Here is a 22,743-nt window from a genome sequence, read left to right on the forward strand (position 1 = left end):
GGCATGTACAAGAGCGCGGGGCGGCCCTAGAGGCGGCGTCGGGTTCTCGGGAGCCAGCGAGGATTCCTGCGGAGAGCAATAGAGACGCGGCCCGAGCTAGAAGGGCTGGAGCGGAGGCAAAGCGGGAGAGCGGTAGATTGGGTGGCTAGAGAGGTCGGAGGTAAGTGGCCAGAGGAATCGGGCGGACCCGGAACACAGACGCCTCGGGACCATGACTTACGCTTATCTCTTTAAGTACATCATCATCGGAGACACAGGTAACCCGCGGGGCACCGCCGTCGGGGCCCGGGGCCCACCTCCGAAAGCGGCCTGGGGGCGGGGCGGGGCGAGTGGGCCGGGCGAGCCGGGGCGAGCGGAGGGGGCGGGGCGAGCGGAGGGGGCGGGGCTCTGTCCTCTCCCTGGACCCTGGGCCTCTCCCGGGAGCCCGCGGCTTCCCGGGTGGCGTGTCCAGTGCACACCGTCGTTTTTCAGGTGTGGGGAAGTCATGCCTCCTCCTGCAGTTCACCGATAAGCGGTTCCAGCCCGTGCACGACCTCACAATAGGTAAGCGTATCCCCTCGTTCCAGAACCGAGGAAAGCTGTCTGACTGAACTGCTTGCTGAAGGAGAAAGTTCACAGCCCCGGTGTTCTAAGCAAAAAATTACGCCTCCCTGCCTTAGTCCGAAGGCATGGTATATGAAAAACGATAAAAGCTGGTAATAGAGGGTAAATAACTGAAAGGTGACTTTAGAGATGGACGTGAGATAAACACTAGTTGCCATAGCATTTTTTTCTTCAAATGCAACTTGTATGTTTATGGAAAATCCCACGAAAACACAACTGCTTATTCAAAAACTCATCTGTACTTAACTACCAACCTCACGTTTTTCGAATTAAACACGGACAAACGATTCTTTTTGTGTTGGAGAGGAAAAAGTCCATTTAAGAGCCATCCCAGTCCTTCCTTCTCTTCCTCCTCCCACTTCTCATTCTCATGCTTTTTGAGACAGGTTCTGCACTTGTAGTCCAGGCTAGCCGCACAGTCACTCTATAATGCACACTGACCATGAATTCCCAGAGATTCTCCTGCCTCAGCCACCAAGTGCTGTGATTGCAGGCATGCACTGTCAAACGGGCTTCATTTTTTTTTTTTTTTGCGCCAAATACTGGCTTTGAACTCCTTGTGTAACCTGAAGATGCCCTTGAACAGGCCTTAATTTTACTGTGCCTCCATCTTCTAAATGCTGGAATTAATTGTGCTCAACCTGGTTGGTTTTTGTTGTTGTATTAGTTTCTTATTCATTTATTATTATTATTATTATTTTCACATTGAGACTTTTATTAACGATAAATGCTCACCCAACAGCTCAGGCTTGTTATTAGATAACTCTTGCACTTATATTAACCCATATTTCTTATTTTTATTCTGTCATGAGGCTTTGTACCTTTCCTCAGTATGACAAACTCATGTTCTTCTCTCTGTGTCTCCTCCCAATTCTGAGACTCACCCCTACTTTTTCATGTTCTCTTTTTGTATGCAAGTCCCTTCTAACTTCTACCTGATCGGTCAGCATCTTTATTAACCCACTCACAGTGATAAATATTTACATAGAATAAAGGAATATTGCACACTGGTTGTTGCTCACTACAGTGTATTCGAGGTCTTCAAACACATGAGCTTCCTCACATTCTCTGGTAATCCCACTTCCCTGTAAGAGTGCTGGAATTACAGCTGTATGCCAACATGTCTGGCTTAACATAGGTTCTAGGTATCCAAATTCAGGTCCTTCCCTTTATATATTATTATTATTATTATTGGTTTTTCGAGACAAGGTTTCTCTGTGTAGCCCTAGCTGTTCTGGAACTAGCTCTGTAGACCAGGCCGATCTCAAACTTTTTATTTATTTATTTATTAAAGATTTCTGTCTCCTCCCTGCCACCGCCTCCCATTTCCCTCCCCCTCCCCCAATCAACTCCCCCTCTCTCATCAACCCAAAGAGCAGTCGGGGTTCCCTGCCCTGTGGGGAGTCCAAGGACCTCCCACCTCCTTCCAGGTCTAGTAAGGTGAACAACCAAACAGCCTTTTGGTTTCTTGAGACAGGGTTTCTCTGTCGCTTTTGGAGTCTGTCCTGGAACTAGGTCTTGTAGACCAGGCTGGCCTCAAACTCACAGAGATCCACCTGCCTCTGCCTCCAGAGTGCTGGGATTAAAGGCGTGCACCGCCACCACCTGGCTGAAATTACATTCTTAACTATTTTGAAAGAACGGAAAACTGACAGAACTGACAGTGATTTTTTTTTTCTTTTTCAAAAAGTACCTTTTGGGGCTGGAGAGATGGCTCAGTGGTTAAGAGCATTGACTGTTCTTCCAGAGGACCTGAGTTCTATTCCCAGCTACCACATGGTGGCTCACAACCATCTGTAATGAGATCTGGTGCCCTCTTCTGGCATGCAGGCATACATGGAGGAAGAATTTTGTATACATAATAAATAAATAAAATCTTTAAAAAATATATCTTTTGACTTTTGATGAAGTAACAGGTGGAAACAATTTATCTTTCTTATAGATTGTAGCACTTAAAGTAGAAATATTATATATAGAGAGGATATCTACATAGGATGACTGAATTGGTATAACATTTCTGAAGGTAAACTGGATTAATTATCTTGAAAATCTGAATTCCTTGTGCTATGTGCAAAATACCGTATGAAAATAGAAAAGGGGACAAATTGTCTGACTTATGATGTAATGTTTTAAACATGACTGTTTTTGGAATATTGTCCTTGAGATGAATTTTACCTTGAAATAGAAGAATAACAAAATCCTTATCTGTTTGCCTGTTTCCATACCGCTTTGAGAGAGGCAATTTCTGGCGAACTCTGGGAATTACTGGTGGTTGAAGATATTTTGTCCTTGAACAAGGCAGCTTTCTTCCTTTCTTTCTCCTTTCTTCCTTTTTTTCTCTTTCTTTCTTTTTTTCTTCTTAATGTGTGTTGTGTTTTTCAAGACAGTGTTTTTCTGCACAGAACAGCCTTGGCAATCTCAGAACTTGCTCAGTAGACCAGACTGGCCTTGAACTCACAGAACTCCACCTGCTTGTTGTCAACTTTCTTAATTGCACATGAAAATAATTTCAGAATTGCAGTAAAGAAGTGCTGATTCAGGGCTGGAGAGATGGCAATAGCAGTTAAGAGCACTGGCTGCATATGTGTGTACAGGTGTCTACAGGGTCCCCTGGAGCTGGAGTTAAAGGTGCTTGTGAGCCATCAGGCATGGGAACCAAACTCTGGTCCTCTCCAAGTGCTCTTAACTGCTGAGCCACCTCTGCAGAGCCCCGCCCCCGGGTCTTTTTTTTTTTTTAAGATTTATTTATTTATTTTATATGCATTGGTGTTTTGCTTGCTTGTATGTCTGTGTGAGGGTGTTGGATCCTTTGGAACTGGAGTTACAGATAGCTGTGAGCTGGCATATGAGTGCTGGGAATTGAACCAGGGTCCTCTGGAATCGCAGCCCTTAACCTCTGAACCATTTCTCCAGCCCTGCCTTCCCAACCAGAGACATGTTTGTTTTGTTTGTTTTTCTTTTTTTTTTTGTGAGACAGGGTTTCTCTATGTAGCTTTGGATCCTGTCCTGTCTTAGAACTCACTGTGTAGATTGGGGTGGCCTCGAAGTCAAAGAGATCCACCTGCTTCTGTCTCCTGAGTGCTGGGAATAAAGGTGTGTGCCACCACTGCCTGGCCCCAGGGTCTTAATACAGTAAATTTTGTCCTGATTTTAAAATCAGAACAAGCCAGGCGGTGGTGGCGCACGCCTTTAATCCCAGCACTCGGTAGGCAGAGGCAGGTGGATCTCTGTGAGTTCGAGACCAGCCTGGTCTACAAGAGCTAGTTCCAGGACAGGCTCCAAAACCACAGAGAAACCCTGTCTCGAAAAACAAAAACAAAAACAAAACAAAAAAAAAAGATTAAAAAAAGAAAAAAAAGAAATCAGAACAGTGAAAATATTTGTATTTTTAGATTTTAATTAGCTTTATTCCCTTATCTACATTTGGGTGTATTACCACTTAGAATCCACTTATTTATTCTTGGTGCAAGGGATTAAACCAAGAAACTTATGTCTTTTGCAATTGCACAACCACTGAGGTATACATAGAGATGTAGAATGTGATGTCTTTTTCAACTTGTGCAGCCTCAGGCCAACCTTGAATTTGTTACACAAGTGATGATGACCTTGAACTTTTGATCCTAGTGTTCCTGCTGCCTCAACCTCTTGAGAGCTGGGATCACAGTCACTGCCATGACCAGTAAAGGGGTTTCTGTGTGTGTGTGTGTGTGTGTGTGTGTGTGTGTGTGTGTTGCGCGCACGCGCTCGAGTGAGCATGCAGGTGCCCATGGGGTCCAGAAAAGGGATCCTTTGGAGCTGGAGTTACAGGCAGTTATGAGCTATCTGATGAGGGTGTAGGAAAACAAATTCCGGTCCTCTACAAGAGCAGTATATGCTTTTATTTCTTTTTTTCAAAGATTTATTTATTTATTACGTATTATTTATTACGTATATAGTATTCTGTCTACATGTACCTTGTGGGCACTGAGAATTGAACTCAGGACCTCTGGAAGAGCAGTCAGTGCTCTTAACCTCTGAGCAATCTCTCCAACCCCATGCTCAGTTTTGTTTGATTCTAGGGATTGAGTCCAAGGCCTCATGCATGCTAGGCAAGTTCTTTATCAAGTGAGTGACATCCCCCTAGTCCATGGATTTTTAATTCTAGAAAAGAAGTACAAAGGAATACAAACTTAATTGAGCAATAAACAGCAGTAATGGGCTGAATGTCAGTGAGTGAAGACAAAACATTCATGCTAACACTTTGGGGGAAAGTATGCACCTCCAGATCAACATGTATGTATTCATAACAGCCGTATCCGTTCTCTGTCTTCATTGGCAGGTGTGGAGTTTGGAGCGCGTATGGTCAACATTGATGGAAAACAAATCAAACTGCAAATCTGGGATACGGTAAGAGAGGGCGAAAAAATTTACTACCAGACCAAGACCCAGTTATAACAGTAAAAGCTAATGTAGCCATGTGTGGTGCTATACCCCTGTAGATTGAAAACTATAGGATGAGGCAAGAAGCTGAAGAAAGGTCAAGCCAGGAGGGATTACATACTGAAATACTCAGATGAAAAAAAGTCACACTTTTTTTATTTGAAGTGGCTCGATTTTGTGTGCCAGTGGTGGCGTATGCATTCAGTCACAGCCCTCAGGACACAGAGGCAGGCAGATCTTTGTGAGTTCAAGTCCAGCATGGTCTACAAAGCAACTTCTAGAACAACCAGGGCTAAACAGTGAAACCCTGTCTTGAAACCCCCCCCCCAAAAAGAGACATAAGTAATACAGTAAAATATAAAAAACAAAGTTTATGTAGCAAAAAGTATATTTCCCTTTCCATAAGACCTTTTCTGACCCACACTGTGGCTATTCTGCCAGAGGAATCCACTGCTAATGATTCAGTATATATGCTTTCAGACTTCTGTGCATTTAAATTCATAAATAATGGGCATTTTGCCAGGAATGATGGTGCACACCTTTAATCCTAGCACTGGGGAGACAGAGACAAACAGGATCTCTGTGTTAGAGGCCAGACTGGCCTACATAGTGAGTTCTAGTCCAGACAGGCTACAGAGTGAGACCTGTCTCAGTAAAACAAATAAATATAAATAAGTAAATAAAAGTACAAGTACACAGTAGAGTTGTTTTCTTTATTATTATACAATGTTCTGCCTGCCTGTTTGCCTACAGGCCAGCAGAGGGCACCAGTTCTCACTACAGATGGTTGTGAGTCACTATGTGGTAGCTGGGGATTGAACTCAGCCTCTAGAAGAGCAGCAGCCAGTGCTCTTGACCCCTGAGCCTTTCCTCCAGCCCAAGATTTTTCAAAGACTTTTTTTTTTTTTTTTTTTTTTTTTTTTTTTTTTTTTTTTTTTTTTTTTTTTTTTTTTTTTTTTTTTTTTTTTGTTTTATTTTTTTTTTTTTAATCTCCTCCTTTTTAAATTATGTTTTCAACTTTTTTTTTTTTTTTTTTTTTTTTTGGTTTTTCGAGACAGGGTTTCTCTGTGGTTTTGGAGCCTGTCCTGGAACTAGCTCTTGTAGACCAGGCTGGTCTCGAACTCACAGAGATCCGCCTGCCTCTGCCTCCCGAGTGCTGGGATTAAAGGCGTGCGCCACCACCGCCCGGCCTCAAAGACTTTTTAAAATTTATTCACCACTTGTGTGTGGCAGGATTTGCGTGCAGCCTAGTGCATGTGGAAATGAGACACCTGCTTTGCGGAGCGTCCTCCTCCCAGCTTTTCAAGGGTTCCGTGAGTGTTGTCACAGAAGTGTGTATGGATTGGTGGATATTTAGGTTGTTTCTAAAGCCATTGCACAGCTTATTAAACACTCTTTTATTATAATATTATACAAATATTTGAGAATTTCTATGGGCTATCTTCCTAGAAATAGGAAGACAGCCAAAAAAAAAAAAAACACAACTTTTTTTTAGGGCAAAGTTTGACTTGGTTTAAGGTAATTTTTCCTAATCTAGAGAAATTGCCTTTGTGTTCAATGTTTCATTTATATTATTCCTTCCTTATAGGAAATATTGTAGTCTCTATTCTAGTTAAGGAGAACTAGAAAATAGTTCAAAATATTTAGCTAAAGTCTCATCCTGTTTTTATTTAATTCTTATTATTTGACCGTGGTTGTTTTTTTCCTCAGACTTGCCTCATTTGGCCAGTTTTTGTTTTTAGCACTCTGCCCCCATAAAGCCTATGGACTCTGACTTCATTGTCAGGGTTCGCGCCCTGTTTCAGTCCCCACACACTCCCTTCTGCTGCTGTTCTGAGGCCATTGTCATTCTTCACTCACAACTCGATGGTGTTTCCGTTAACGGGAGCCCCCATCCAAGAGTGAAGCCAGTGGAGATAAAAGACCAGTATAAGTTAGCTTCTGCCTTTTTGACTTAAGTTAATGTCACTTAGTTTTTTCTTTTTAAAAACAGGACCTCAGATAGCCCAGGTAGCTGTGTAGCTAAGGATAACCTTGAACTCCTTATTCTCCTGCCTTTATCCCAATTACAGGTGTGTGCCACCATATCTGTATAAAAAAATAAATGTTGGGCTGGAGAGATGGCTCAGAGGTTAAGAGCATTGCCTGCTCTTCCAAAGGTCCTGAGTTCAATTCCCAGCAACCACATGGTGGCTCACAACCATCTGTAACGAGGTCTGGTGCCCTCTTCTGGCCTGCAGGCATATACACAGACAGAACATTGTATACATAATAAATAAATAAATATTAAAAACACAACAACAACAACAAAAAAGACAACACTTCTCCCACACACACCAACAAAACAACAACAAAAATCAAAACAGAACCCAGCATCTGGCTTATAGCTGATATTTCAAACTTTATATCTTACTCTCTGGTGGGAGAAATTAAAAGGCTGTGGAGTCTCTTCACCAGAGATCCACGTACCACTTGATGTTGGTGGCTGGCCTGCACCTGTGTCCCACCTGTTGTTCTATTGCTGTGAGAAGACATCGCAACCAAGACAGTTCTTAGAAAGAAAGCATTTAACTGGGCGCTTGCTCACAGTTATAGAGGGGTATTCAGTGGTCATCAGAGCAGGGAGCAGACTGCCAGGCACTGGGACAGCAGCTGAGAGCTTCACCTCCTGATTTGCAAGTATCAGTCAGAGCCCAACCTCAGGGACACACTTCCTCCTACAAGGCCACACCTCCTAATCCTTCTCAAACAGTTCTACTAACTGGGGCCCAAACATTCAAACATGAGCCTATGGGGCCATTCTCTTTCACACAACCTGTATGCTGGTCCCTAGCAGGATGGAGCAGGAGCTCCTTGAATTCATGGCTGACTGAGCTATGTTGAGAGTTGTAGACTCAGATTCACAAAATAAAACCCAGAACAAGAAAACTCCATGTTAGTTGTTAGTTAGTTAGTTCAACCATTTTTAAGTGAACATGGACAAAGATATTTGAGACTGATGTAGACCACCTAAGTGGAAGTGGACAGCCTTCCTAGCATCCTGGCTTCAATGTCCCTGAACTTGACTGAGACGAGAAGTAAAGACTGGATGTTGAGGAGTTTCCTGGTCCTCGCTGGAAGTCGCTGTCTTTGTGTTGTTCACTTCCGCACCCTGTCTGTCCCCCTCCATACACCTTGCATTTTTGAATCAGGGTCTCACTGTGTAGCTTTGGCTGGGGTAGCAGTCTCATTTTTCCTCTCTCAGCCTCCTGTGTGTGCAGCAGCTTACCTTAGAAGGAATAAGGAGGAAGGTTTTCAATAGAGTAGAAGAGAGCAAGAGATGAGCCTAGTGTAGTGGCACACACCTTTATTCCCAGCACTCGGGAGGCAGAGGCAGGCGGATCTCTGTGAGTTCGAGGCCAGCCTGGTCTACAAGAGCTAGTTCCAGGACAGGTTCCAAAGCTACAGAGAAACCCTGTCTCAAAAAGCCAATAAATAAATGAATGAATGATAAGAGTAAACAGGACCCCAAAGGAGCTAGGGTATATTATATGGCAGAGTAAATATAAAATTCTACGGAGCCCTTAGTGGACAAAGGTGCTTTTCAAATCTTACAGTTGTATCTAGAATCACCAGTAAAAGGCTAAGCAATTGTGTGATGCTGACAGAGCCTCACATGTTGTCCATCTAGGGAGATGACCACTGTAGGATAACGGACTCTTTCATACCCTAATTTAGACTGTAAAGCTCCAAAGCCACAGAGAACCCCTGTCTTGAAAAACAGAAAGTATCTAGAGCACGGGAGGAATCAATTCTCAGTTATAAATAAGGTAACATTTTGGTCCCATTACAAATGAGATAAGATTATGAACGGGATTGTTGGTTTGTTTGTTTTTGAAGATAGGTTTTTTGTGTTACCCTAACTGTCCTGGAACTCGGTCTGTAGACCAGGCTAACCTTGAACTCACAGAGATCCACCTGCTTCTACCTCCAAGAGCTGAGATTAAAGGCTTGTGCCACTACTGCCCAGCTGTACATGATTCTTTTAAGGAAAACTCTTCTAGGTCCTGAACATCATTCTCTAGTCCTTATTCCTATTTTCTACCACAGTGTCTTAGCAAAGAACTTCCAGGTAGTCTTGCTGTTATCATAGAAACCTAAGGGCTACTTAGCATAAACTCAGTTGCTCATATCTGAATTTCTGCGTTGTTGTGTTGGAATGTGCCTTCCACTGGACAGGGTATTGACATTCTAAGGCAATTTTTTTTGCAGATAAATTAATAAGAACAGAAAAAGTAATGTAGCATATTCAACATAATATTTGGGATTGAGTTTTTAGCCCCATTTCCAGTTTTGCTCTAGGGGCTGTTGGGAAATGCATAAGTTGTGGGTGTCATGCTGTTAGCATTGAGTGTCTGGGACCTAAGGGTAACAATATCTTGTAGTTTGGTGGACAGTCTCATAGGAGTAGTAATTGACCTACCTGCACTCTCTGTCACACTCTTATTGAGCAGTAGCCCACTGGACAGGTACGTTTCTCTCTAATTTCTTATTAATCTAGCATAAGTTTCTTCTTTAGTTAAATTCTGTGTTTTAGGGTTGTATGTGAGCAAGTTTCTGTCTCTGGAAATAACCTAGTTTTACTGGGATTTTTTGTTGCCGTGTTGATGGTAAAGGCTGGGCAAGAGTCCTTCCGTTCTATCACCCGTTCCTACTACAGGGGAGCAGCTGGGGCACTGCTGGTGTACGACATCACACGGTGAGTGGGCGGGCGGGGGCGGGGGGCACCTGGGCTGACTTCTGCCGCCCTTTGCACACATGTAACTTCCCTTCTCATGTATTGGAGCAACTTTGGCTTTTTGAAACAGGGTCCTGACCAACATTCTAAATTGTTCCGCTGTAGACGTGAAACCTTCAACCACCTGACCTCATGGTTAGAGGATGCCCGCCAGCACTCCAGCTCGAACATGGTTATCATGCTGATCGGAAATAAGAGGTAAGGCTTTGGCTTTGTGAGAACCAGTTACTAGGAGGCACCAGACACTCCCTCTGGATACTGGATATCTTTTTGTTCTGTTTTGTTTTGATTTGATTTGATTTAGAGACAAAGTAGTGCTAGATGGCCTAGAACTCACTCGGTAGCCCTGGCTGGCCGAATTATGCGACCCTCCTGATTGTAGGCATGCATCATCTGATTGACACTGAATTTATTTCTTTTGTGTAACAGCCCTGGCTGGCTTGGAACTCATTTTTTTTGTAGACCAGACTGGCCTCAAACTCACAGAGATCCACCTGCCTCTGCCTCCCAAGTTCTGGGATTAAAGCATGCGCCACCAATACCCGGCTCAGACATTGAATTTCTTGATACTCAGACTTTCTTAATATATCATCTTAGTAAGAAAATGTTATTGTGGTAAGATATGTGTAAAATTTATCATTTTAACTACTTCTAGGTGTATTCTATAGCCCTAAACATATTAGAATTGTTCTGCAGATCTCACCATTATCCATCTTCATAACTTTGTCATTTTCGCAGACTTTGGAACCTTTGAATTATGCCATCTGCCTTGACCTTGGTGTCTTCCTCACCGTCCACTAACAACTTTTCTGCTTCTCTTTGTTGTTGAAGCTGGGCCTGTACCTTAGGCTGGCCTCAGTCCAACTAGATAGCCTAGGCCTAAGTGCTGGGGTCACATGAGTGTGCCATCACACCCGGCCTCTAGAGTCTTTCTCTCTCTCTCTCTTTCTTTTTTGAAAAGATTTATTTATTCTTCAGCTTGTATGTCTGCAGGCCAGAAGAGGGCACCAGACCTCGTTACAGGTGGTTGTGAGGCACCATGTGGTTGCTGGGACTTGAACTCAAGACCTCTGGAAGAGCAGCTAGTGCTCTTAATGTCTGAGCCATCTCTCCAGCCCCTAAATTCTTTCTTTATAAAATCAAGTACTTGGGATTGAGATGCATGATGTGAAAGACATAAAGAATGAATAAGTACCACGTACCGTATGCACCTTATAACTAGAATTACACAACGCTTGTGCTTTTATAAGTGGCTTACTTTATCTATCATAATGTCTTCATGCACTATTATAGCATATTATAGCATGAATCAGAACTTCCTTTTTTGGATTATAGTATTTATTATTACATTTCATTCACCTGTCTTTCTGTGGACACTTGGGCTGTTGCCACTTTTTGACTATTGTGACTGATAATGTCACGGGAAGAAAGATTTAACTGTTCAGATTCCTGCTCTGAGTTCTTTTGGCTATGTAGCCAGTCAGATTGCTGAATTGTATGGTAGTTCTGTGTTTCGTGTTTGAGGAACCACCCATGCAACAGCACCATTTTGCATTCCTGCCAGCAATTCACAGGAGTTCCAATTTACATTTTTGGCAAGACTTTGTATTCACAGTTTAAGTTTTAAAAATAATTTTAAAATTTTTTTAGTTTTAAAATACAATTAAAAAATTGTATCCATAGGCTAAAAGAAATGCCTGGCTGAGTTAGATCTAAGTCAGGTGTAGTGATGCGTATCTATTTGAGACAGAGGTAAGAGCTTCACAAGTTTAAGACCAGTCTGGACTATATAGCAAGTTCTAGGCTAACCTGGCTTATATATCAGAGCCCTGTTCTGTCTCAAAAATTAGGTTAGGGCCAGCAAGATGTTTGGTGGGTGAAGGTAGTGGCCACAGCGGCAGCCTGAGTGCACTTGCCTGGGCTGCATATGGGAGAACTGGAGAAGTGGCTGCTGAGGGCTGTCCTGTTGCCTCCATGTGCACACGCAGAGACATACACATTGATCAATAAATAAATGCAGTAAAAAAAATCAAAGCCAGGCAATGATAGCATATACCTTTAATCCCAGGAGGCAGAGGCAGGCCGATCTCAGAGTTCTAGGCCAGCCTGATATATAGAGTGAGTTCCAGGACAGCCAGGACTTCACAGAGAAACCTTGTCTCAAAAAACAGAAACAACAATATAATAATCAATGAGCCAGGCGTCACCATGTAATCCTAAGATTTGAGGAGTAGAGGTAAGTGGATCAGGATTTTTAAACTGTCTTTGGTAATACAGAGAGGTGGAGATTAGCCTGGCCTAAATGAACCCCAAAACAGGCTGGAGAGATAGTTCCCATTCCCAGCACCACTGCCTGGAACTCCGGCTATAGGGGCTCTCACACCCTCTTCTGGCCTCTATATGTACCCAAACACAAGTGGCATACATACACAGAATTTTTAAAAAAAAAATCTTAAAACATGAACTAGATCTAAATAACATTTTGTTTGGGTCATTGGGATGGCTCAGTAGGTAATGACACTTGCTGCCAAGACTAATGGCATAAAGTTTGATCTCTGGATCATACATGGTAGAAAGAGAGAGCCAACTTTTCCCATACATTACCTTTGACCTCTACATATATGGCATGTCACATGTATACCCACACGGGTAGACACATGCACACACACACACACACACACACACACACACACACAATAAATAAGTACAGTGTATTGAAAACAACATACTTCTCTGGAGACAGAATCTTGGGTGTCGTGGGCTGGCTTTAACACACTGTGTAGCCAAGGGTAATCTTAATCTTCTAATCTTCCTGCTTTTATCTTCTCAGTGCTGGGATTACTAACAGTAAGCACTGCATACCTGGACTGAAACCAGTTCTTTGTGCATATTAATCAAGCATTCTACCACCTGAAGTCCACACTGTGGACTCTGAAATAATAATGTAATTGTTATGCCCACATCATGAGCCCTCCAGAAACCACCAGGAGTCTGAGTTCATATGCAAATCAAAGAGCCATTATTGCAAACTTGGACCATGTTGGATCAGGGAGAGCATTGTGCTCAGCTATGGCAGGGTTTTTAAGGAGTAAAGGATGGGGGTAGGGGAATTCCTGACTCACGTGGGGGTTGAACTCCTGATTGGACAGGACTGGGGTTACAGAAGTCTTGTCAAACAAAGGTTGGTACTGGTGTTGCTGCAAGGAACCTGGCAACCAATGTACAAGTTAAGGAAGCTATTCTTAAAGTTCTGGAGCCCCTGGTGCTTATTTGTCTCAATTCTGATTGGTCCCTTCAGGGTACAGTCTGTAGTTTTTCCTGGTTATTGGAAAGGTAAGGCCTAGGCCCCAGTATCCCTGTACTGTTTGTCTGCAATCTGTCACTGCTGCACTAATGTTGCTAGGCCTTCTCAGTAACAACTATTTGAAGAATTGTAAGGATAAATTAAAAGAAAACGATTTCCTTTTTTAAAAAACTCCATTCTTACTGGGTAGTGGTATTGCTCCATTCCTTAATGCCAGAATTTGGGAGGCAGAGGCAGTGGATCTCTGAGTTCAAAGCCAGCTTGATCTACAGAATGAGTTCCTGGACAGCCACAGCTACACAAAGAAACCCTGTCTTGAAAAACAAAAACAGCCGGCAGTGATGGCGCATGCCTTTAATCTCAGCACTCGGGAGGCAGAGGCAGGGGGATCTCTGTGAGTTCGAGGCCAGCCTGGACTACAAGAGCTAGTTGCAGGACAGGCTCCAACTCCACAGAGAAACCCTGTCTCAAAAAACAAAACAAAAGAAAAAAAGAAAAACAAACAAAAAGCAAAATTCTGTTTTCAAATAGCAATAGTTGCTATTCACCTGTGTGTCTGTTTCTTTATGCATAGTAAAGCATGGGAATCAGCAGTGGAGTCTTCCACTCTCATTTCCTATTACATACTGATTTTGAAAATTATTATTACTATTACCATTATTTTATTTTCTGAGATAGAATTACACCAAGTAGCCCTGGTTGGCTTGGGATTTGCTCTGTAGACCAAAATACCCTGGAATTTACAGAGATCTGCCTGTCTCTGTCTCTATAGCACTAATAATAAAAACCCAGATACAGATATTGGGGTTCAAGCTGAAGATCAGAAAAGCAAAACAACCAAGTCACTAGAGAAGTCTTACCTCTACCAAGGCTGGGAGACTGCAGACTGAGCCCTGATGCTCTGTCTCCTCCCCTTTAGTGTTGGGATTAAAGGTATGTAACTCCCTTGTACTGGGATTAAAGGTGTGAGCCACCACCACCAGGATCTATTTCTGCATTGATTTTGTATAGCTCAGGGTGGCCTTGAACTCACAGAGATCTGTCTGCCTCTGTCTCCCAAATCCTAGGATTAAAGGTGTGTGATGCTACTGCCTGGCCTCTAGTGGCTTAGTATTACCCTCTGATCTTCAGGCAATCTTTATTTACTAAAACATAAATAAAATATCACTATATGCCTCCGGAGTGCTGGGATTTAAGGTGTGCATCACACCCAGCTTTATTTTCAATTTTGAAACAGAATTTACTGTTGTAGCCAGGCTGGCCTTCAGTCACAATCCTTTAGTCTCAGCTTCCCAAGTACAAACTTTGAACACTTTGTATTTTTGTCTTATGCCATTTGTGGTGTGTGGAAGCCAGGATGGACATAGTTGTAGGGGAATAGAAGGCAGAAGCTGCATTTTTATGTTAATTTGGGGGTCCCTTTTGTTGATTTGATGTTCTTTCTTTCTTTCTTTTTGGTTTTTCAAGACAGGGTTTCTCTGTAGCTTTGGAGCCTATCCTGAAACTAGCTCTTGTAGACCAGGCTGGCCTTGAACTCACAGAGATCCTCCTGCCTCTGCTTATAATGATGAAGTACCAATCTTCACAACATGAGGAACTGTATTAAAGAGTCGCAGCATCAGGATGGTTGAAAACCACTGAGCTACAGTTGGGAGAGGAGGGAGCCCCAGTTGAGAAAATGCCTCTATAAGACTGAGCTGCAGGTGAGCCTGCAGGGCATTTTCTTTTTCTTTCTTTCTTTTTTTTTTTTTTTTAAAGATTTATTTATTATGTATACAACTTTCTGCCTCCATTTATACCCACACGCCAGAGGAGGGCGCCAGATCTCCTTACAGATGGTTTGGAGCCACCATGTGGTTGCTGGGAATTGAACTCAGGACCTCAGTGCTCTTAACCACTGAGCCATCTCTCCAGCCCCCAGGGCATTTTCTTAATTAGTGATTGATGGGGGAGGACCCAGCCCCTTGTGAGTAAGACCACCCCTGGGCTGGTAGTTTTGAGTTCTATAAGAAAGCAGGTTGAGCAAGCCATGAGGAATAAACCAGTAAGCAGCACCCTTCCATGGCCTCTGCATCAGCTCCTACCTCCAGGTTCCTGCTTTGAGTTTCTATCCTGACTTCCTTTGATGATGAACTGTGATGTGGAAATTTAATCTAAATAAACCCTTTCCTCTCTGTGAGGGCAAGCTGTGAAAATCTAAGTCTGGGCAGGTCACGCAAAGGAAATTCTTTACTTCCTCCAACCATTATTACCTGGGACTCTGGCCATGGATGAAATTCCATGGAGGCTGGAGTCTCAGTTGTTTACCCTGAGACAGTGCCAGGCTGCAGGAGGAACCATAAACTGAGATCACTTGACCCCCACCCAAGAACAGACCATTCAAAGGAAATTCCTGGCATTCCAAGCACTGTAGATAGAAACACCTGCCAGTCACCAGGAAACCCTAGGTGAATGTCAACTAATCAGGGGTCTTAAAACCACAGAAACCCCTCACCCCCACCTTTACTACTATAAAACCCTATTGTAATTGAACTCGGGCTCTCCAGTTATTTCAGTACATTGGACATGCTGAGAGTTTGCAAACTCGATTAAAATAAAGGCTCTTTGCTTTTACACACGGGACTCTTGGTTTCCTCGTTGGCTTGCAGGGATGCGGATTTGGGCATAACACTCTCCAAGTTTCTTTTGGTCATGGTGCTTCACTGCAACAATAGTGATTCTTTTATTTGTTTGATTACTTGCTTGTTTGTTTTTCAAGACAAGGTTTCTCTGTAGTTTTGGATCCTGTCCTGGAACTCCCTCTGTCTACCAGGCTGGCCTCGAACTCAGAGAGATCCATTTGCCTCTGCATCCCAAGTGCTGGGATTAAAGGTGTGTGCCACCACCGCCCAGCAACAATAGTAATTCTAACTAACACAATAGATTTCTTTTTTTTTTTTTTCTTGATTAAAAAGCCAGACTATAGGGGCTGGAGAGATAGCTCAGTGGTTAAGAGCACTGGCTGCTCTTCCAAAGGTCCTGAGTTCAATTCCCAGCAACCACATGGTGGCTCACAACCATCTGTAATGAGATCTGGTGCCCTCTTCTGGCGTGCGGGCATACATGGAGGCAGAATGTTGTATGCATAATAAATAAATCTTTTTAAAAAAAAAAAAAAAGCCAGACTATAGAATCTCTCAGACAAAATTTCCCATTTGAGAAACCAAAGCCAGGTAGGTCAATCTGTTTTCAGCAGCTTTCTATTCTAGATTTCCCGGCCTTCCCATGCTGCTTTTCTCCATTTCTGCTTCTGGTTCTTCTTTCCTGTTAGACCATAGATCCACATCGCTTTCTCTAATTATGAAGTGCGAAGTCTCCTTATACACACTAGAAAGGACTGTTCTCCTTATTTCTGAATTAATCTCTCATGAGTTCATTCTAGGAAAAGAAAGTATCATCACTATAGGGTGAGATCTCCTTGGATTTGAGCCTGCTACTAAATAGCACCTCACTTTATCATCTCTACTGTGTTATCATGGATCCCATTTGAAAAGTCACAGGGTATCTGGGAGTAGCTGCGAACACCAACACTCAGGAGGCAGAGTCAGGCAGATTTCTGTGAGTTTCAGGCCAACCTGGTCTACAGAATGAGTTTCAGAACAGCCAGGGCTACCCAGAGACACCCCTGTCTCAAAAAACACACAACAAACAAAGAAACAAAGACATAGGGTACCTCGGGTGAGTGAGGTTTGCTCACTTCTATGTAAGCCTGTTTTTGTAACAGAGAACAGTTGTATCTTCAGCCATGCAGATGCTACTGTGAATGTAAATAATACCTCCCAAGAGACTGCAAGATTATCATAGGGTTCACACCTCTCAAGCATTAGTTGGCAGTTAACTGTGATGGGATCCTTTTAGAACTATAGTTACCGCTTTCTCTTAAATCTTTAAAGTTTTGCCTGAAGGTGGTAGCGCATGCCTTTAATCCCAGTACTTGGGAGGCAGGTGGATTTCAGTGAGTTTGAGGCCAGCCTGGTCTACAAAGCGAGTACCAGGATGGCCATGACTGTTACACAGAGAAACCCTGTCTCGAAAAAAAACAAAAAACCCCACAAATTTTATAAAGTGTTCTCCCTAATTAATCTCTTCCAGTGATCTGGAATCCCGGAGGGATGTGAAAAGAGAAGAAGGAGAGGCCTTTGCTCGGGAGCATGGCCTTATATTCATGGAGACGTCAGCCAAGACGGCCTGCAATGTTGAAGAGGTATCACCACAGGGGAAGGGGAAAGGGCTCAGAGGCTGTGCTGTTGTAGTCTTCAGAATCCTCTTCTCCAGGGGATATGATTCCATTTTCTTCCACCCTAATTCCTAAGGTTTTACTTTTGCCTTTTTATAACCTTATTGGTATGTGAGGATTAGATGCCGCTGTTACTTATAAGTCACTTCAGTTGGGAATCTGACAGAAACTGTCCTCATGGTGATGACAGGTATTGACTGCATTGCCTGGCTGAGTTGTTTATTTGCGCTGGCAGCTAACCTATAACCTAGGAACATCAGTACCTGAATACAGTAGCTTCACCTTTTTACAATTGTACTTAATGTGTTTCCTTGTGGTGGTGGTGGTTTTATTTCTTTAAATACAGTCATGCTATACAGACCAAGCTATCCCAAAACTTGCTGTGTAGCTCAAGCTGGCCTCAAATTTGCAATCATGGAGTATATTAGTCCCTGGGGTATTGGGATGATAGGTATGCATTCCATAGCTACTCAATGACTTCTACAAGGACATTTGTGGAAATTATACTTTTTTTGTTTGTTTTTTCAAAGATTTATTTATTATGTATATATACAGCCTGTTTGTCTGCACACCAGAAGAGAGCATCAGATCTCATTACAGATGGTTGTGAGCCACAGCATGGTTGCCAGGAATTGAACTCAGGACCTCTGGAAAAGCAGTCAGTGCTCTTAACCTCTGAGCCATCTCTCCAGCCCTGTTTGTTTGTTTTTTAAGACAGGGTTTCTCTGTGTGGCCCTGACTGTCCTGGAACTCATTCTGTATGCCAGACTGGCATCGAACCTAGAGATCCGTCACCTGAGTGTTGGGATCAAAGGTGTGCGCCACCATTTCCTAGCTAAGATGGTTTGTTTTGTTTTTTGAAACAGGATCTATGTAACCTTGGCTGGCCTCGAACTTACTACATAGACCAGGCTGCCTCAAAGTCATAGAGATCCACCTGCTTTCTGCTTCCATAGCTCTGGGATTAAAGGCATATACTACCACCATGCTTAGCTGAAATTTTCTGTATTACTGCCTTCTACTGTTTCTTAAGATTTCAGTTAGTTAGTTGTTAGTTTGAGTTAGAGTGTTTCTGGTAGCTCTGGCTGATCTGGAACTTACTGTGTTGACCAGACTGGCCTCAGACTTGTGTGATCTTCTTACCTCTGTCTCCTCAGTGGTGAAATTACAGGTATGGACCACCACAGCCAGATCCTTAATTCGCCAAAGTAATCCAAATAGGGATATTTGTATTTCTCTCATCTCTTGATTTAAATTTAAGATTGATAAATGATTTATGTCTTTCTCAGGCCTTCATTAACACAGCCAAAGAAATATATAGGAAGATCCAGCAGGGTTTATTTGATGTCCACAATGAGGTAAGAAAGGCCGGGGCTGGAACTGGCAGTTACCTTGATGGAAGCACCCTAGAATGTCAGCATTCCTGCCTGACGTCAGACCAATCAATCACAGCTGTCAATTCAAGCTTTTTTTTGTGGGGGCGGTTGAGACAGGGTTTCTCTGTAGCTTTGGAGCTTGTCCTGGAACTAGCTCTTGTAGACCAGTCTGGCCTCAAACTCACAGAGATCCACCTACCTCTGCCTCCTGAATGCTGGGATTAAAAAGCATTGCCACCACTGCCTGGTGTTTTTAAAAAGTACAGATGTCGGGCTGGAGAGATGGCTCAGTGGTTAAGAGCATTGCCTGCTCTTCCAAAGGTCCTGAGTTCAATTCCCAGCAACCACATGGTGGCTCACAACCATCTGTAAAGAGGTCTGATGCCCTCTTCTGGCCTGCAGACATACACACAGACAGAATATTGTATACAAAATAAATAAATAAATAAATAAATATTTTAAAAAAAAAAAGTACAGATGTCTAAGAACCCATCATCAGTTTCTGTTTTCTCTCAAGTCTGAGCTCCACAGTGCTGAAAGAGATAAGTTGGTGGTCTACAGACTTATATGAGTTTTTTTCTTCTTGACTTCAGTTGTTTACTATTCCAAAATTTGAGAGAGAGCTAATTCGTAATTGCTTAGGAGGGGAAGGTCTGGGACAGGACAAAAAATGATCATATGCTAATATGCCACTTCTCTTTTGCTTCACTTACTCGTTAAAGAAAGTATGTGTATGTGGTATGCATGTGTATCTATACATGTTCACATGTGTGTAAGCAAAAGTGTGGGTGCTCATGTGGAGGTCTAATGTTGGCAGCAGGTACCTTCACCGTTGGTCTTCACCTTACATATTGAGGCGTGGTGTCTTGCTGAATCCAGAGCTTACTATTTAGACTAGTGTGGCTAGTCAGTTTGCTGTAGGGATTCCCTGTCTTTGCCTCCCGAGGACTGGGATTGAAGGTGTGCTGCCATGGCCCCACTGGCCCTTATATGGCTTGTAAGGATCTAAAGTGTGGCTCTCATGTTTACATGGCAAGTACTTTCCCTGCTCGCCATCTCTTCAGCCCCATTAGTTCTCCTGCTCAATTCTGCACACAGCTATGAGATTTATGCACGACAGCCCCAAAGCTACCTCTGGTCGCCCCGCATCATGGCCTGATTTCTCTACAGCCGTGTGAGGAGAACAAGATTCTCAGAGTTTATCTGAAGATTTCTCCTTTATCCCCGACCTTACTCTCGTTCACTTCACCACTGATGTCGGAATTGTTGCCTTTTTCCTTTTGCAGGCAAATGGCATTAAGATTGGGCCCCAACAGTCAATTTCAACATCATCAGGACCAAGTTCCTCACAGCGGAACTCTTGTGACGTAGGCTCTGACTCTGGCTGCTGCTGAACATCTGACATCTGGCCTGAACTCTTTTTTTTTTTTTTCCTTTCCTGGAACAGCTTTAGATCAATCAGCTTAAAGAAAGAGGTCTTACTTGCTTTGGCTGAGAGCAGGCTCTTTTCAGTGTGCTATGTTTCACCCTTCACTTAAAACACCAGGAGAAAATTGGGCCCTTACTAACCTGTCCTCCATTAGGGACGCGAGTAACCAAATAGATCAGGGCTCCTCTCATCCTCTGATTTCTAAAATGTTAGGATCAAAGTCGATTGTCACAGTAGTTAAAAAATAAACAACTTACTAAGTATCTACATCTGTTTGCTAGGTGTGGTGGCACATACCTATAATTCCAGCGCTCAGGAGTTTTGGCAGGAGGATCTCCATGAGCCTTGAAGTCAGTCTGGGCTACATAAGTATTACCAGGCTAATAGTATACACGGCTAACATAGTATCATCCTGTCTCAAAAGGAAAAAGTAGATAAAGGAGAAAAAAATGCATATATCTGTTCTTCACCTAATTTTTAGTAGCTAGGGTGAAGGATATGCTGATGGAACATTTAGGACTAAGGATCTGCATAATTTGGATGATAGCTCTGTACATAGTAATTTCATTGAGTTTATTTCTTTGCTGTGGAAACCCACTTGTCATTTCATAAGAGTTCCTCTAGAAGCTGGGTGCCTCGGTACCATCTCATTCCTAGTTTCTTTTTATTTATTGTGCACGTACAGAGCCTTAAATACCATTCTGCAGGAGCCCACCGCCTTGGTTTTTGAGACAGCATCTCTCACAGGAACCTGGAGCTTCATGATTAGGCAAGGCTAGCTGGCCCTTTTCATTGCTAGTTCCTGGTTGTTAACTACAGAACTTTGAGAGCAGCAGAGTTGGTGCTGGACCTGTAACCACATCGTTTACTTAAGAAAATGTTAGTTTTTCATTTTGTTTAGGGGACCAGTTCTAGCATTACAGTTTCTTTCACCAAATTGATTCCTACTGTTTCATCCTTTCTTTTGCCTCATTTTTTGTTTTGATGTGCGTGCGTGCGTGCGTGCGTGCGTGCGTGTGTGTGTGTTGTTTGAGAGGGGCTGTGCTAGGGATCAAATCTAAGTTCTTGAACATGCTAGGTAAGTGCTGTACCACTGAGCTGTACCCTTAGGAGCTTTCTCTTTTTTGTTTTGAGGCAAGTTGCCTAGGCTAGCCTTGAACTGTAGGCCTTAAATTTGGGATCCTGATATTCTAACCATATCTATTAGACTTGTACTCTAATCGATCTAATTGGCTTACTGAAGATGACATATTTCTCCCAACTTCTGTATTTCTGCACATGCTCTTCCCTCTACTAACATTCTGCTGACTTTCTCCTTGAGGAGATTCTTGGTGACTGGCCTAGAGAGTTTAAGAAATGATTAAACACGGTGTCTCTTAGCATTCCTATTTCAATTACTCATATGTGTATCTATTTGTTTTACCTTGTAAATATGTTTTGTAGGTTTTATTTTTTTTTGGAGGGGGTCTGTCTCATATAGGATGTAAGCTCTGTGAGAGCAGGGTCCATGACATTCCCAACCCATCACATCATTCTTTACCTGTGCAATTTATGATCTGGAATTTGAGTGACATACTTTAAAACTTAAGGCTTTAGACTTTAAAAGAAACAAAAGGCCTTAGAGTTGTGTCTTTGTAAATGTTTCTGTTTTCCCCATCTGCTTATCCTGGGTTCTCTGCTGCTCTTCTCTCCTGCCTCCATTCCGTGCCGAATACAGTAGGAACGCGTGCAACAAGACTCATCCGCTCTTAGACTGTGTGATGCAGTTACCTCTGCTTCACCCAGCGCACCGCCTTCTGGGACAGCTGCTTTCTTTTTTACTTGTCTCATTTTCTTTCACAGCACTGAGGTCTCACCAAATTTTCTAATTTTTATTGTTAATGACTGTTTTACTATTAAATATATGCATGATCCAAGCTGCTTCTATTTCATGCGTCATTTCTGATTATACCATAAGTGTAAGTAGATAATATCCTCTAAAGTATTGTGTCAAACATACCACCTTCTCAGAATTGGTTTATATTGAGCCCTGGTAGAAGCAGTAAAGTCAACATTATATCACAGGAACTTAGAAAACATATGGGCATTGAAGTGATTATGCTTTTGGTGTTTTGTTTTTTAACACTACTCATTCCAAAAAGATTTGTTGGTTGTTGAGTTTTATTTAGTCTGTTTCCTTACCAGGCAAAAAACTAAAGTATATAATTTAGAATGTTTCTTTTTTTTCATTTTTCCCTCCCTCTCTTCTTTTCTCTCTCTTTTTTAAACTTTTTAAAAATATTTATTTATTTATGTATTTATGTATTTATGTATTTATTTATTTATTATGTATACAATATTCTGTCTGCATGTATGCCTGCAGGCCAGAAGAGGGCACCAGCTCATTACAGATGGTTGTGAGCCACCATATGGTTGCTGGGAATTGAACTCAGGACCTTTGGAAGAGCAGGCAATGCTCTTAACCTCTGAGCCATCTCTCCAGCCCTCTCTTTTTTTTAATAGGACCATATAGCCCAGGCTGGCCTAGAACTCCTGATCCACCTATCTTAGCCTCCCGAG

At 42.7% G+C, this 22,743-nt stretch overlaps 1 protein-coding gene across 2 annotated transcripts; it reads left to right on the forward strand.

Annotated features, from left to right (window-relative positions):
* Nucleotides 1-23: 23 nt before the first annotated feature.
* Rab2b (RAB2B, member RAS oncogene family) lies at nt 24-22,100 on the forward strand. Of its 2 annotated transcripts, none has more exons than XM_050129405.1 (8): nt 24-160; nt 472-543; nt 4,922-4,989; nt 9,678-9,760; nt 9,905-9,997; nt 17,235-17,346; nt 18,669-18,737; nt 20,042-22,100. In XM_050129405.1, the coding sequence occupies exons 3-8, from the start codon at nt 4,942-4,944 to the stop codon at nt 20,147-20,149; spliced, it is 513 nt and encodes a 170-aa protein (XP_049985362.1). In that variant the 5' UTR covers nt 24-160; nt 472-543; nt 4,922-4,941; the 3' UTR covers nt 20,150-22,100. The 2 variants fall into 2 exon arrangements, with proteins under 2 accessions (XP_049985362.1, XP_049985361.1); XM_050129404.1 differs by having other exon boundaries at nt 111-257.
* The last annotated feature ends 643 nt before the right edge of the window (nt 22,101-22,743 follow it).

This window comes from Alexandromys fortis, unplaced genomic scaffold, assembly GCF_014885135.2.
Source record: "Alexandromys fortis isolate MF-2015 unplaced genomic scaffold, M_Fortis_MF-2015_v1.1 scaffold_285, whole genome shotgun sequence".
NCBI lineage: Eukaryota > Metazoa > Chordata > Mammalia > Rodentia > Cricetidae > Alexandromys > Alexandromys fortis.

Excerpts from the sequence above, each read along its gene's own strand:
- Rab2b (XM_050129404.1), top strand. The coding sequence starts at position 212 with ATGACTTACGCTTATCTCTTTAAGTACATCATCATCGGAGACACAG. Across the intron at positions 544-4,921 it reads CGTGCACGACCTCACAATAG|GTGTGGAGTTTGGAGCGCGT; the intron begins GTAAGCGTATCC and ends CTTCATTGGCAG. Across the intron at positions 9,761-9,904 it reads CTGGTGTACGACATCACACG|ACGTGAAACCTTCAACCACC; the intron begins GTGAGTGGGCGG and ends GTTCCGCTGTAG.